Here is a 17286-nt window from a genome sequence, read left to right as displayed (position 1 = left end):
TGTAATCTCTTAGATGTTACTCGATGGTACTACCCTCCATAGCCAGTTACAACCAACAGTGTGAGCTGGATGTGGTCCACACGGAGGCGGATGTCGGGATCTCAAGGGAAGCAGGAGACATGTGAAGGACAGACGAGGACAATGATATTAAGGGAGAAGAGGGTCCTGGCATGTGGGGAAGTGAAGGCCTTTAGATATCTTGGGCAGTGGAGTAAAGAGATTTTTGGATGGGATAACTAGGGGGTATTAAGCATGAGTCATGTTGGAGTGGTAGAGTCTTATATAGATGTTACCAGATACTTACACATACATAATTATATTTTTATTAAATATATGTTCAAGTTTATTTTATGTTTCTACATGAAGTGTTTACTATTGTTCCTCTGGGTGCGACAGCGGGATTCTGTACTCCGTTGTGAGAACAGCTCTATGTCTCGTATCAGAGCAATAAAAATAAAGAAAGGTTAGCATTGCTGCCAAGTAGGGGACACGGGTTTGTATGTTCTCGTGTACTCCGGTTTCCTCCCATACTGGTAGGTTAATTGGCTGCAGAGACAATGGACCCTAGTGTGTGTGCGTCTGTCCATGTGGAATTTAGACTGTAAGCTCCCATGGGGCAGGGACGGATGTGAAGGATTAGATATATGGTCTGTACAGCGCTGAACAGAGAATGGCGCTAGAAAAATAAAAGGTAATATTTAAAAATGTCTGAAAAGCAGAGGAGGAAAGACAAAAAGTAAAACCGCAATGTATCTAGTAAAGCTCAGGTCATTACATTAAGATCATTTGAACAGAGGTCACATGTAAGGCAGGTCCTATTGTGATTGGTTAGATGGACGCGTCTATAATCAATGGAACTGGGCAGCTGGATCTCCTCTCTCTCTCTCTGATGAATGGACAAAGGGTTAAGCTCTATCTCACAGACTGCTAGGGGGGTTCTAAGGGGTAAGTACACACAACACGGAAGGCTTTCAGGTACCAACTGTTTACCGTCATTACTCTCACGGGATAAGGTTTATGCCATTACATAACCCAATTAAAATGTTCTGGTGAAGACCTTGCTCTTCTTAATTCTATATAATTGCCGTCTTTGTCACTCCTCATTCATGACAGTCCGGTCGTGTGCTCAGGTCTGATTGTACAGTATAATACAACAATATAACAGTCATCTGGTATTGCCCTACGGTCTAGTTATTGTACCTCTCACACTTAGTTCTCCTGCGTTATATAATAACGGTCCAGTTTATACCGCTCTCAGGTGTGCGTCGGTCTCACATTGGGAGCTCAGTCTCAACTATTCCTACAGTTTGTGTGGCCTGGTACCTGCCGTGTACTGCAGTCCAGTCTTGTATCTGTCTGTGGTCTGTTCTCAGAATGTTAGTATATGCCTTATATACTGCGTTACAGTACGTTCTCGTATCGCTATCGGTTCTATTACAGGTCACATCTGCCATTGTGGCACAGCCAGGGGTAACGGCTGTGGTCGTACATTATGGAACTACCTAAATACCTTGTTCTGTGCTCACACATTACAGTATCTTAGTGCTCTCAGGTCCGGCCATGATATGTAACACAGCTACATACTCCTCTCTGATGTGAAATAAAACATGCTGATACTATAGATGAATTAAATTATGTTTTGGTAAAGAATACCTAGGTTTCTGCTTAGTTATGTCTGTTCTTTGACAGAATACTTTCACAACTGAAACCTGTCAATTTGTGACATGGTGATCATACGTCTTTATCATATCTGACTGCAATAACCTGCAAGTACTGTGCCAATATATTGTTATCTATGTCAGACTGGCATGAAAGAGGAACACCCAGAACTAGGGCCGCCAGTGACGGATATTGTTATCTATGTCAGACTGGCATGAAAGAGGAACACCCGGAACTAGGGCCGCCAGTGACGGATATTGTTATCCATGTCAGACTGGCATGAAAGAGGAACACCCAGAACCAGGGCCGCCAGTGACGGATATTGTTATCTATGTCAGACTGGCATGAAAGAGGAACACTCGGAACTAGGGCCGCCAGTGACGGATATTGTTATCTATGTCAGACTGGCATGAAAGAGGAACACTCGGAACTAGGGCCGCCAGTGACGGATATTGTTATCTATGTCAGACTGGCATGAAAGAGGAACACTCGGAACTAGGGCCGCCAGTGACGGATATTGTTATCTATGTCAGACTGGCATGAAAGAGGAACACCCAGAACTAGGGCCACCAGTGAAGGATATTGTTATCCATGTCAGACTGGCATGAAAGAGGAACACTCGGAACTAGGGCCGCCAGTGACGGATATTGTTATCTATGTCAGACTGGCATGAAAGAGGAACACCCAGAACCAGGGCCGCCAGTGACGGATATTGTTTATACACTTATTAAACTGCAGGCTCATACCACTCTCAGGTCTATCTACAATAATGCCTCACACTTGGCTGTGCATCATAGTATAATCTTGTATGTCTCTATGGTTTAGTTATGTGTTATACTTTAGTCTCGTTTGTCTATCAGGTCAGCCTATTACAATCTGCCAAATACCTTACAGTTCAGTATAGCACCTCTCTCAGGGCAATCAGTGAATTACAGTCATATCATATGGGTCTCTGGTCTAGTTATGTCTCTCTCTCAGGTCTGGTTGGACCTTAAACTCCAGCATGGCACCACTCTCAGGTCTATCAATGAGTAACAGTCACATCGTATAGGTCTCCGGTCTAGTCATGCGTTGCGCTCAGACGTCTAGCGATCTGTGCACTATCCTACAATTATTTCCCATTCTTCCCATGGTACTTTCTTTACATATGTTCTCTATGATTTTCCTACGGTCAGTCTGTTATTACCAGGCCTGAAAGTCTCCCTCGCCCATGAGGAAACAGATGAGTGATTTGCGCCATAGTACTCACTGTAAAGATGTTGGAGCGACGTTTGCTTTGCTTGCGAATTGGTGTTGGGGTACTGGAGGCTGCGATGGTCTCAATACGTAGTTCACGTTGGCTTATACTGGGTGTGGAGGGAACGGATGAGGAATAATCACTGAATGTTCCTCCACCATTTGTGGCCTAGATAGACACAGAACAAACAAACCAGACATAGAGAAGGTCAAAACAAGAGCAATAAGAAATCAATAATATCACTCAGTATATAAATAGATCACTAATCATATATCACTTTATCTAGAATTCACAATTCAATGGATCTACGGGTCGTGAGCAACAAGGCGCTACATCGTTCTAATGATCCTACAGCTACTATATGAGAAGAAGCAGAAGGTCTTCTGCTTGTGGTGGGTGACCAACAAGTATATGTAACTGTGGGAGATGTTGTGTGGGCTTCCTGTCTTGCCCCCATGCTGGGATCCAATCCATTGGGACTTAGAAATACTATATGCATCAAGATTTAAGACGTACTGAAATTACCGAGTTGCCAAGTATGTCTGACATGCAATGAAACATTTATCCCATCGGGGGAAGAGCTGTGTGAAAGATGCAGGGCCCATCCACAGGACCTAAACCTCAGACCTCAGGAAGGTCATTTGATACACAAAACATCTAACTTAAAGAGGAAGACTAAAAATGCTTTCAGAAACAGTCCTTAAGGTGAAAACCATAAAGTTAAATTATTAAAAACTGAAAGCCAAATCAACCCCAACCCATGTGTCAGGTTCCCAAGTAGACCTAGAGGTCCCCGGATTACAATCTATAAAGCAGCTCTATGATTGACCGCCACCAACCAGAACACCTTGGGATGAGGGTAATAAATAAAGGATATAAAACCCAGTAACCCCAAGCATCTGTTATCACTTTTGCCTTATAGCAAGGTGCTCCATAATGCTGGAGAAGGCAGTGTTTGTCACCAAACTGTTCTTGAATGGTTGGGAGAAGTTGCTTTTGGAAGAAGTTTTGGTACCATTCTTTATTCAAGCTCTGAACTGGTGGTGCCCCAATCCCGCAGCTGAATCAACTTTAGGAGACGGTCCTGGCGCTCCCTGGACGTTCTTGGGGGCCCTGAAGCCTTCTTCACAATTATTCAACCTCTCTCCTTGAAGTTCTTGATGATCTGATAAATGGTTGATCTAGGTGCAATCTTACTAGCAGCAGTATCCTTGCCTGTGATGCCCTTTTTGTGCAAAGCAGAGATGACTGCACGTTTCCTTGCACATAACCATGGTTAACAGAGGAAGAACAATGATTTCAAGCACCACCCTCCTTTTAAAGCTTCCAGTGTGTTATTTCAACTTAATCAGCATGACAGAGTGATCTCCAGCCTTGTCCTCGTCAACACTCTCACCTGTGTTAACGAGAGAATCATTGACCTGATGTCAGCTGGTCCTTTTGTGGCAGGACTGTCATGGCAAAGAGAGACTTTGAAATGAATTGCAATTCATCTGATCACTCTTCATGACATTCTGGAGTCTATGCAAATTGCCATCATAAAAACTCAGGCAGCAGACTTTGCGAAAAATAATATTTTTCACATTCTCAAAACTTTTGGCCATGACTGTAGAGACCCTCAAAGGCCAACTTAATATCCTACTATCTCACAGAGCTGCCAACACCCTTACAAAATGTCCCCATAGTCTTTACGATAAGCCTATCAAAGCAGACTCCATGCTGGTGAAATAACAAAGGCAAAAGAGGGCGCTCTGTCCGAGAAGACAAAATTAAAGAAAGAAGGATGATCTATAACATATGATCCCAAAGAGATGGTTGGAGAATGTCGATATTTTTCCAATTCTCTATACAACCCTGCTGAGCCTCCCTCCAGTGTGGATGCAGACCTCGATGACCCCGATACATTCTTTGGAAATAATCTCCTTCCAAAAATTATGGAGACTAAACTCTGCTCACCAAATGCTGATATCACCCATAAGGATACACTAGCAGCAGTTGAGGCCTCAGATCTTCCTCAGCCATCGGCCCAGATGGCTTCACCGCTCAATATTACAAGAAATTCTCAGCGGTCTTAGTCCCTCTTCTGACAGATTTCCATAACAAAATACTTGAAGGTGCTTCCGTCGATTCTGTCACCACCATAGATAGTATGGTGGTGACCCTGAAGCCAGACAGAAACCCCACTCACTCAATCTTTAAATTACAGGACGATATCCTGTCTTAATGTTGAAAATTATGACAAACTTCTACCTAATGGACTGTACATTCTACAAAATAACAGCTAGGAACTGGTTCTATAGGCAACATTTCCGCAGCTTGATAAATTTACATCCTGGACTTTTGGTCACATCACTTTATTTTCTGAATTGGCCAAATTATGGCCATCAAAAAGAATGTCCTCCCTAGACTCCTCTACCTCTTTCAAACCTTTCCCATCCACTTAACTCCACATGGTTTTAAATTCCTACAACATTATGCTACCCCATTTCATAATGGCAGTAAGCATTCTTGATTCAGACTTCGGGTCCTACAGAGACCCTCACAGATTGGAGGCCTGGGAACGCCAGACTTTCCAGTAATACTATGTGGCACCGCACTTTGCTCAATGCATCCTATGGAATGGTCCGAGAGGTGCAAGAATATGGGCACTATTAAAAGAAGAAGGCTTTGAGGTACTCTCATCTGCCTCCCTCCTCTAGCACCCTCCGCCTCGGTGACCAAAGCCTGCTGCGACACGGTGTAATTTTCCATTCATTAACAATTTAGGATAGTTTCATGTGCTCACAAGCAATATCCTCTCAACTCTCCCTGGTAATGCCACTCTTTAATAACCCAGATTTCCCTCCAGGTATGTCTCCCCTGGCTTGTGGGTGGCATCAGATACATGTGTGATATTAGAGAGATAACACTATCCCCCTCTTAACAGATATTCAATCTAAATTTAACATTCGAATAAATACTTTTTCCAGACATTTTCATAGAAAACTCAAGTTGTGTTTTCCCTCTAGAACACCAACTATGGCTGAAATGCTGTCTCAGACAGGCATCCACAAAAGGGCCAATCTCTACACTCAGAGCTCATGTCCTCATCCTCATGCCCTCGCCATCATCAAGGGAAGCGGAACGTTGTTAGACACTGGAAAGAAAGAGGATTGGTCAGAGATGAAATGCTGCCTCCAGCTCCGTATACAATCTACTGTACATGTGGTATTACGCCCCAGCTAGACTTAATAAGGATACACCCAGACACCTCTGATAGCTGATGGGGGGGCTGCTTCTCTAAGGGCTTATTCCTTCACATTTGGTGGACATGCCTTAAACTCTCTGGTCTTTGGCTTATTATTTTCAATTCTTAAATATGATATTTCCATGGATCCCCAGTTCTTCCTCTGGATGTACCTTCTGCGACTCACCACCAAAGTAAAGTTGTAAGACGTGATAGTGGAAACCGTCCAATACCCCCTCAATATAATCTATTATTGCTAGAACTAGGCATACTCCCCGTATGAAATATAGGACTATTATACTGAAAATCATCTGGGGTCTGGTCAACATTCTTTAGCTTTCAATCCCCATTTACTCGACGCCATGACTTTCTGTGAAATTTTATCTTCTGGCAAATCCTCTCCATTTCCTTCCCCATCCCTAATGCTCATAGGGTTAGTCACATTGCTCGCTTCCCTTCTCCCCTTTACCCCCCCACCCGATTAACTCAAAACATGCGATTTCTATCGCTAGGTTAAATTATTATTCATATCTTGCATTTTGAATCAAGATATGAAGAAAACAGTTCCTGCAGCACATAGGGGAGGGGGGGGGGCCGGGGCAGCCACCATCGCAGATATCACTCTCTTTTCCTCTAGCCCAGATAAGTACATTTGGACTAAGGTCCAAGCACAGGTGAAACTTATTAACCATGAAATGTCAACTTATCCCTGTTGTAAAACAAAACGTCCATTCCTGGTGTAATACTGTGCATAATGTCACTACTTCTGCACAATCTCTGCTTCTCTGGGGATAATTGTAGTCCTGACCGACTTATCAGATTATGGTGACAGAGCGTGTTCAGGTCTGCGGACGTGTAGACCCTGAGATGATGGCATGTTCAGACAGATATGTCCAAAGAAGAACTCACAAGCACCTAAAAAGAAACATTTATCTTCACAACAAACCATCTTTCTAATAGGTGATTGTATGGTAGTCACTTACCTGATTAATGTGCATGGACGGAATGGTGGCCGTGGATACTGAAGAATGGCTCGGAGAATTGGGCAAAGACTTGCACGGACCAATGGAAAGCTGCTGCTTCTTCCGAATAGCTACCACTTTCTGAGCCACTGAGCCAGCCAAAACAAACATAAAGAGAAAGGAATAATTATGTTATATTATTATGTAAGGACTGCTTTTAATCCCCCCCCATCACGGTCCTCACCGTCCTGGAACACACGTTCCACATTCAGCCCATACGTGGCACACGTCTCATAGTAAGTGCAGCGCTTCAAGTCATTGGACAGTTTCCGTGCTCGGGAGTCATCGATAACGCGGGGGTTGGTGGCACTGATGGCATCTGGGACAATCATAGTTCTTGTTAGATGGAGAAACATCTGACACAATATTACATATACAGCCCACAAGTAATGGATTTCTTCTGGAAACTAAGAGAAGGCAGATTCAGGAGACATCTTAGTGGGTTCAAACAAAACTGGAGACAGCAGCTTCAGGGTCATTAATAAAAACTTTGACAGAAAACTTTTTACATACTAGATACTGAAACACTGCTACACCTTGTCTACCTGGTCTACCGGCACCACTTTATTCATAGGCCGTACTACCAGCATTAGATTTACTCCTCCTCACCAGTGTTACATACCAGATCCCCTCTCCTATGTGACTGTGCCCATTACTATACTGGTCTGTTAGTAAAGTGACCTGAGGGGGAGAATTTCATCGATCTGTTGGACAATTAAAACCCCGTTTTATCCCTATTTTCTGCCATTTGTATTTCTGATACAAGACTCATCATTTGCTGGATGACAATAATCTTATGTTCTTTGCAAAATATACACTCAACACAACAAAGCAGATCCTTGGTTTCTGTTACTGGGCATACAACACCACACAGCCTGTAAAACCCCTGTAAAGTAGGAGCGCACACTCGGTTTCCTACCTTGTGTTCCTACAAGCACCATGGGGACATCAGCTGTATTGCGGTAACTGGACAGGCGAGCATAATAATTAAATACAGTCTGGAAACTGATCTCATCCTCAAGACTGAACACAAAGACAACGGCATCGACCCAGGCGGCAAACTGCAAGAGAAAGACGACATTGAACGGAGAGCACACAGGAGAGACGGAAAGAAGGTACGAATATAGAGATTGCTGGCGCCAGGAGATTATGGACAGACGACCCTGTGAGGCGAGAGAGACATTAGGGAAGAGGAACGAGATTGGCACCAGATGACGGTTGTTTATTGAACTATATGATCCACGGTTGAGCTTTCGGGAGGAATTTATTTTCCAGGTCAATGTGACCAATAAATGTACATGCATCCACACATCCTTTAAAATCTGTCCGGCCAAGTAAGGTGCTTACCCATTATTGGTTAGAATAGAGAGAATAATAGGGCGAGTTATACTGTAAAACAATATATATGTATATACATACACACACACACACACACACACACGGTATAAATGTAAAATGATGAAAAATGAACTTTAATACAATATACAAGCTTTGTGATTGGCTGACCAGTAAAGACATTGCGACTAAATAAATGTAATTATGCGCAGAGTACTGCGAGCAGATACGTCATTTATTATGTTTTTTTATTTACAAATAGATTACACTGTAGAAAAAGATTATTTTTAATGTGTCCGTATTTACATGCAAATTAATTAAAGCAAAAGTAAACCTACAAAGAGCCGCGTAGGGTCCTTCCCGTACTCCAGTTACTTCATCAAAGTGTATTCAACCCTTTGTGACTTACTTTCTTTTAATTGCAGCTACTGTTGAACCGCGTGTTCCATGGCGCACAATGGCAGCCCTAGGTATGCTGGTGCTTATGGATCAACAAGTTCCATGCACTTACAGTCAGTGGCTGCTCTGGGACTTGTAGTGCTGCAATAGCTGGGACCAATGGGCTGGCACAGTTGCCATTTTTTATAATACTATTAACCTGAAGTCCAAGGGTACAGGAAAAGGCCATGGTGCTACTCAGCATTAGACTGGTGGTCTCTGGGATGCAGATGAAGCTTACATTCTGGACATATTGTTACATACCTGCATCTCCGGGGGTCCTCCTTCATCTCTTATCAGCAGAAGGTAACTCTGTCCATCAACCACAATTTCCTTCTTAAACCTTCCCCCTAAAAATGAGAAAATTGGGTCAAATAACATCAGTTCCTGGAGAAGTGTACAGAGGAAGAGACAGCCGATCACAGGAGATTATACAGAGGGACAATGTATAGAGAACACAAGGACAGACCGCACATGGAAGATTATAGAGACAGACCGCACATGGAAGATTATAGAGACAGACCGTACATGGAAGATTATAGAGACAGACCGCACATGGAAGATTAGAGAGACAGACCGCACATGGAAGATTAGAGAGACAGACCGCACATGGGGGATTATAGACAGACCACACAGAGGAGATTATAGACAGTGTGAGCAGACAAACACAGTATAGAGAAGATAAGATGTATAAGGACGTCTATTACCTCTAGGACAGAACACATATTATACATATTAATGTCCATCATGGAAACCCTACTCTACCGTATATGCGACACACAGCAAGTTCCAGCATTAAAGTACCAATGGAAAGAGCCCTGTGTCCAATTCATCTTAGAAACTAGTTATGGAGAAGTGTAAGCTGTAACACCAAGAAATAGTACAAATGGTGGACATAGCCTATGGATTACACATCTGACACTGCAGTCAGACATTATGGGGCATATTCAATTCTCGCCGTTTTCCGCGGCGTTAAAACTAATGTTATTACGGTAATAGTAAGCTGGATTTCAGCTCGCGGCTCAGGGAGCTGCGAGCTGAAATCCAGCGAGAAAACTACCGTAATAACGGTAATAGTGCGCGCGCCGCGAGATTTTTGCCATTTCCGCCAAGAATTGAATATGCCCCTATGGGTGAGATTATCAGCTTCCTTCACAAGCTGCACAATGAGGACTACAAATCCCGTTGCCGGGGACCAGGACCTTCTCCAACATAGGATAAACAATGATGTACATGGTGATACAATGACGTAGAGGAAGCTGGTGGTAGACTACTTACCTTCAGGAGATTCTTCCTGAACATATGTTCCTGTAAGGTATCGATGAACCAATGCGGATTTCCCGCTGGAAAGATTACCCACAATACCCTGCAACAAATTGTAATAGATATGTTTTATAATGCACATTGTATTTATTATGCCATGTCAGGATTATTGTAAAAGAGCATCTAATAACCTGAACACTGTTTATTACATTATGGAGTATACTGTAATAACTACATACTATGATCATTAGACACAGCACTAGTCACTATTAGTCCATCCTACACATGCAGTGCTAGAGCACCACTCACTATGTGAACAGAATAAGGGGGATTGTTGTTTGTGTTCCCAATGATCCTTGTGTATATGGACATATTTCTGATGTATGGTTACCATTATGAATGGAAGGAGCTGTCTCTATGACTGCTAAATGGTACCAGTGACTGTTCTTAGATGTACTTTCCATAGCATGCTACATGGTAATTACATATTTGCTATTTGCACAGGAAGCAGAAGAAGATATGAATCACAGAATACTTAAAATTTGTATCTAATCTGTTCCCGGCAGTACCCAGAGACTGCACTCTGCCTTCTATTCAGCAGTTCTGATCCATAAAAAGTGTTCAGCAGGATCCAGCAAAGAGGTGCTGCAGCAGCTACATACCACCCAGAAGTAAATGCTCCAGGTGTTTATGGAGGAGCTGGGTGCTGTCAGAGACTACTCAGCTACAAATGGGGGCGCCAGGGTGCGTGCAGTTAACACCTGCAGTGAGTGAGTGTTTGGTGGAAAAGTGACACCTGTAGGGGTGGTCAGTAATACAAGTTACTGATGACAAGCAGAATTCCAACACAATTCTGTAAAACCAACCCCCCCGACGGGTTGAAGTGACCCCCATCCTGTCACAATGTAGAACCTCTCCACACCTGGAACGTGCTATTGCCGCTCTAATGCTGCTAGAGGTCATGTAATGGTGGTTTGTTGTCTGGTGTATTCCACTACCACCTTGATTTTGTACTAAGGAAACTAAAGCAGTAATGAGAATGTGGCCAGGACAAGATGTAGAGGGCATTGTCCGGGGGCAATTATGTGGGATGTGGTGTCCATAACATCTAACTGGACAATGGACGGTATCTATACGTTACATTAGTAACAGCATCAACACTGCTATACATACTACTACAACACGGATAATATGTTGGCTGGTATTTATATACTATATAGAAACTTGCAGATTGCAGCCTTTACTGTGTGAATAAGGAATCTGATTGTTTACATTAATTTCCTACTTTGAACCCTAAAGGTCATAATATATATTTTTTTAGCCTTTTTTTATACCCAAAAGCATCTATGGTGAATAACATGTTGTAATGGTTTTGCCACATAATTATATTTATATAGTTGTGATGATTGGGAGGCAGAGTGCTGACACGCGACCAAATCCTTAATAGTGAACAGCAACAGCTTGAGCTGACCGGTATGCGGAGCACTAGGACCTGGCGTCACCACTACAAAATACATCTAAATCTAATGACTGCAGTGATTAGTGGGATATTGGAAATTAGCAGTAACAAAATAAAATATTTTTCCCCCCACATTTAGCATCACAAGACAATTGATTCCATTTTCCAGATGTCACTCTTAAGCTCCATACGATTCCTGTTGTATTAGCTGCACTCTGCACCTTACATACAGTTTCTAAGCGGCTCTTAGACTGTCCCAGTAGGACAATGTACAACAGAAATAGATTACTGTCTCACAGCGCTGCATAATACCTTCAGCACTCTAAGAATAAATGATAATATATTATTACCACTTTAAGCTCGGGCACAGAACGGCTCAGAGTCCACTCCTGGCTGTTCACAAACGAGTCTGAAAGAAATGATATTCAGTATTAGGTCATTGATGAGCACAACGCACAGCAGCTCCAGTTCTGATTTCAGTAGGAGACATAACACGGTTCGGCCCGACACCCACTGGACTTTCATATACATTGCCACTAGCGTTTTAGAGATTGCTGTAGGCTTTCTGCTGCATTTACATGTGATAAACACAACAGATAGATAACATGCTACCTCAATGCAACGCACGCAAACCACCAATAGATACTGGAACACCAGAAACAATATTCCACCCATTTAGAAGCCACCAGTCAGTATAATGTCACTCAGAGCACTGGATTTGAGAAGAGGGAAGAAGCCGGAAACCATAGTAAATGTATTGTAAAAGTGACGATCATGTAGCCTATTCAGCTTAATTTTTTTGCTTTTAATAAATAAATAGAGGCTAAAGTTCTAACATCTACAAATATATACGCACACAGTTTGTTAAATATGTAGTTTGTGTCGGTGAAGCTGTACGCTACCTTGGCTCCCATCCCCTTTATTACTTACCTTGTAGTGTATTTGGTGGATTCCAGGTGGTGACTTTGGCTGGCGTCTCTGACTATTCTCCTTGAATTATGATTTTGCTACTGTGCTTTGTGACCATGTATCGACCCCTAGCTTACCTGACCATCCCTGCACCTCACTTCTCGCCCAATACCTGCTTGGAGGGCTGTGAGCTGTGTTGCAGAGGTTCTTGGTGAACACCTGTCCCACAATAGACTCCGTACCTCCCCGAAGGTAGAGCTAAATAGGACGAACTGTACTGCATCCTAAACCTTCTTCATGTATTGTGACAATCAATTCATGCTGTTTATGGCAAATCCTGACCCAACTATCCGTGTGTTGCAGCCGAAATTACAATTATTCATACCAGGTGACACATTACTAATCTTCTATTCTGTCCAGTCTTGGAAAGACTGTGCCCATATTTCCTGTTCTTTAATGACAGGAGGAGATCCTAGGGTGGCCTCCACTGATGTAGCCCATTACTATTGTATCTGTGCGCTCAGATACAACAGTAACATCCCGAGGAGTAACAGAGTTATTTAATGTCAGCCGCTCTCTGGCTTCACTCATTACCAAGGTGCAGTCACCCACAGTGCTGCTTATTGGACTTTTTGTTTTGCATGCAAACTACAATCTACTGTGCATAAGAATCCCAGGAGATGACCAGTGTCTGAGACCATCCTGTCTGCGCACAATTACTTCACGGTCAAAGTCACCGAGACACATTCTGAACCTCCGAACCAAGGATCTTAACTGAAGAAACTTCTTATTTCAGTCTCCTGGACAAAACCATCTTACACTGCAAGGGGTGCAAATTAGCATTGTGTTTTGCACATAAGTTAAATACTGACTGTCTTTTCATGTAGCACAAAAATATCAACTTTAAATTTCAGTGTACAAATAAGCGATCAAGTATTTGTGTGCTACATGGAAAAACAGTCAGTAATTAACACCCCTTGCATTGTAACATGGTTTTGTCCAGGATACTGAAATAAGAAGTTTCTTCAGTTAAGATCCTTAATGAATCAGGCCCCATATCTGCATTTATGCTTTGACTTTCTACTAAATGGTTGGCTGATTATTTTATATACTCAGTTCTGTGCATTATGTTGAGAGATGGATAATGTTCCTCTTGAAAATTGAAAATCTAGCAGTTTATTTACCAAAATATTCATTATAGCACTAAAATAAATATAAAATCCCAACCAATCCTGACAGCCATATACTTATACGGACCCTCGCAGTCCCCCACCCTTCAGATCCATCCCCCCAATCCCACCTCCCCTCACAACTGGACGGTCACACAGATATGACCCCCCCTCATAGCTGGATCGTCACACAGATAACTTGATCCTTAAGCATTTCCCTAGCAGAATAGTAAGATTTAAGAAACTACTATAAACATTCTTTTTTGTTTTAAAGAAACTGGTAAACCTTTAATAGAATAAAAAACCCAAAGCCTACCTGTACATTAAGCAAATCCCAGTATAAGGCATGTGACATATACACAGACATAAGCTGGCTAATAATAAATTATACAGTTTGTGGGTGTTTCCAGGAAGTATTATATGGGGGGCTGGGACATTCTGTTTATTAGCTGAAACCAATTAACTTCATTTTCAGTATGTAAGATCTGCAGATTATAATTTCCGTAGTATCCCTCAATGCAATCACAATAAAAAACAAAAACAAAACGCACAGTTGCAGCAAAATCTCTTCTACACAAAAACAAATATTTACATTCAACCACACAAATATACTCAAAGCCACACACTGTGCTGCATTTATAGGACAAGAAGTCACCTTTACATCACATGTATAACAGGAAGGAAATTTCCTATGTGGAATGAGAGAGAAAGAGAGAGAAGTTGATGGATCCCGATGCAGGACAAGGACATTTAAAGTCCTACAGATTCAATGTTGGACCTTTCCAGACAGACACTTCCCCAAATAATTACTAACCACTTTGAACAAAACACTAATACGTGAACACCTTACTCAGAGACATAATAATGCCAACCTTACCCTCGGTGCACGATACTCCCACCAGCATAGGCTCCATTCCTCCGAGATGGTCACCTCTTTGCCAGGTACTGCCAGTGGCATATTCCTTCTTTCGGAAAGGGCCAGTAATTAGCTGCCACAGGCTAGGTCTGTTCTGTTTGCTTTCAACCACTGGAACTTCTGAAATGAGCAGATCCTTCCGAGAGGTTGTAGTGTGCAGGGAGCATGCGTCTCCCTCACTGCGACCCCACAACCTGCTCTCACAGCACTCATCTTCCTTCCCGAACTCCGCACCCCGCCGCAGTCGAAAACTGAAGCTCTTACGCAGAGACGACAGATTCTTCTTCGGTTGCTGCTCTGAAGTTTTGCTACTAAACACATTCCACCGCTGGCTGCTGAACATAGACGCTCCACGCAGAAACCCAGAGCTGCGGCTGAACTCTCTCCTGGAGGACGCTGCCCCTTGTGCTCCGCTCAGTCGGTTTAGATCCAGGACACTCATGCTAAGAGGACGAGATGAATTTGTGCCATTATATGGTGGGTACTCCTGAGCACATATGCCTCCTAATGACTGGCACTTCCTTCCTGATCTCTGCTTTAAAAGGTCCAGCAGCCCTCCAAAAGAGCTTGAACTTGTATCTCTTTTAGTGCTTGTGACTCCATTCCCCACTGAGCAAAGGCTTTTGGGCCTTCGCTTCTGCTGCTTGGCTGCCTGAATTGCAGCTTGGACAGCCTGGTTGGCTGTAGGCTCAGGAACGGTCTTTAAAGGGTGAGTGGAGGGCTCCATTCTCTCCAGAGGACAAGCATGTCTTAGTTCCACACTCCTGTAAGTTCTCATGATGTACAAGATGAACAGTGTTCTCCAGTTCAGTGATGGGAAGCATCACACAGGCCTAGAAGTCATTTAACTCCTGGACCTCTCCTGGCAGAAGACAGGCTGCTGCACAGGCCTTAGAAGAGAGGTGACCCACATAAAATTGGGAGCGGAACACTGACAGGAGTCAGGGAGTGGAGGCACGCCTCTTGAAGATTCACAGCCTCTTTTGCTCACTGTCCTGCTACTGCAGCGTGTTGGAACATGTGTGACAATAACAGGTTCAACAGGGAGAGGCTAGGGAGACGCAGAGTACTGATACAATCCGATAATACCCACCGTACACAGAACCGTGTTCAGGCAGGAGGTGCTTCGTACTAACGGAACAGTGAATGATCATCACCTGTACAAACACTCAGCTTTATTTTATGAATCCTTTGTTTAACATGTGTGTTCGAACTTCTGATAATCAGACTGACACCTATGACATCCCGAATAGGGAAGGCAACACTAGGAGGAGAATATGTAACCATCTATGGGATATTCAGATTTAACAAGATCTGGAACCCAGATGTCTAATATATAATATTGAAAGATGCATACTATATAACATTTATAAAGAAACACAGAATAATTAATATGCATATTTAGTCAGACCATTTTAATGCTTAGATTCATTTGGATTGTTTTTTTTTTGTTTTGTTTTTTTACTTCCATTTTACTCATTTTAAATCCTGACAATAATCTTTAGCTTGTCACACTTTTTTTTTTTTGTTTTTAAACTTGTTTAACTGTACAGGCCCCACCACCGTTATGTATATTGTCCTTTTTGGAAATCGGGACTTGCTTCTGTCCCCTTTCAGCCTCTAATTTCAGAGTATGGTCTCCTGTTCTAGAAGGGTACTATATCTCCTTTATGCCGATATTACTAATTCTCTTTCATCATAAATAAGAGGCATAAACAGATAACTAGGGTTACCTTGGAAGCCTTCCATTCCTAAAAGATAAAAGTCTCTCCTGGTGGCTAATGAGTGGCCATTCTTGCATCAATATTAGACAATGGCTGTGACAGGATGGACCGCTGGGAACTGGCTGGGCTTACTATGCCACCGTTCCCTTTAGTTATCCCAAATGCGCCCTCTAACCACAGTAGGAAAGGCTTAGAAATGCTGCCACCACTGGACTCCTTATCAACATCCAGTACAGGGTTCCTTCTGGGTAACTGTTACTGCTAGGGTACCCCCGCACTGGTACATCTAGGCTGGTACCTCTGACCGGTTATTATGGATCAGTGTTGCTGTGGATGGATCCCCCTTGGCCTATCACACTGGCCAGAGCTGCTGGGTAACGGGCAGAGTGGTGGTGCTGGGTCCAAGCCTCAGACAGACGTAAACGTATTACATTTTGAGTCTAATCTGTAGGTCACAGAATTTTTAGCATGGAAGACGTTTTCAAGCAGGTCTTTGAAGAAAGTGATGTTTATTTGCAGTCACACTGATTGAAGGTATCAGTGCTCAGGTCAGATGGAACAAGAATGATGATACATTTCAGTGTACAAGGTCTCTCTTTATACATTTTGGACACAGCCTCGCAGGGTAAGCTAGCCCCCCCTGAGGTCTCAGTTATTTTTAGTATCAGGATACGATATATGTTTCCAAACATGGATTTACATGCAATGTAAAGTTAACAATACTTACACTACTTTGTTATGTGCTAAAACTTGATGCTTGCATTATCTGAGATGCAGCCACGCCAGAGAGCCAGGCAGCCCCTCAAGGTCCATTTCATCCAATAATCAATATATGCAATAATACAGAAAAACAAATAGGGGCAGATAAACAGCCCTGTAGCTCTGATGCTCTGTAAGCCTGTTCCAGCGGCTCCACAAAGCCTTCAGTC

The 17286-nt window shown here is 42.8% G+C and overlaps 1 protein-coding gene across 4 annotated transcripts in view; it reads right to left on the bottom strand.

The window, feature by feature from the left end:
- Window positions 1-17286, bottom strand: part of AGAP3 (ArfGAP with GTPase domain, ankyrin repeat and PH domain 3) — a 76915-nt gene that overhangs the window by 25189 nt on the left and 34440 nt on the right. For 2 of the 4 annotated variants that reach the window (XM_075214315.1, XM_075214316.1), the window contains exons 1-8: window positions 14595-15566; window positions 11990-12048; window positions 10196-10283; window positions 9182-9267; window positions 8064-8205; window positions 7329-7463; window positions 7106-7233; window positions 2909-3064 (exon numbers count right to left, since the gene is read on the bottom strand). In XM_075214315.1, the coding sequence (XP_075070416.1) occupies window positions 2909-3064; window positions 7106-7233; window positions 7329-7463; window positions 8064-8205; window positions 9182-9267; window positions 10196-10283; window positions 11990-12048; window positions 14595-15411 (1611 nt within the window). In that variant the 5' untranslated portion in view covers window positions 15412-15566. Of the gene's footprint in view, window positions 1-2908; window positions 3065-7105; window positions 7234-7328; window positions 7464-8063; window positions 8206-9181; window positions 9268-10195; window positions 10284-11989; window positions 12049-14594; window positions 15567-17286 lie in introns of those variants that run through there. The other 2 variants (XM_075214317.1, XM_075214318.1) reach the window with 1 other exon arrangement.

Source organism: Mixophyes fleayi, chromosome 5, assembly GCF_038048845.1.
Source record: "Mixophyes fleayi isolate aMixFle1 chromosome 5, aMixFle1.hap1, whole genome shotgun sequence".
Lineage (NCBI taxonomy): Eukaryota > Metazoa > Chordata > Amphibia > Anura > Limnodynastidae > Mixophyes > Mixophyes fleayi.
This window is presented reverse-complemented; position numbering and strand designations above follow the sequence as displayed.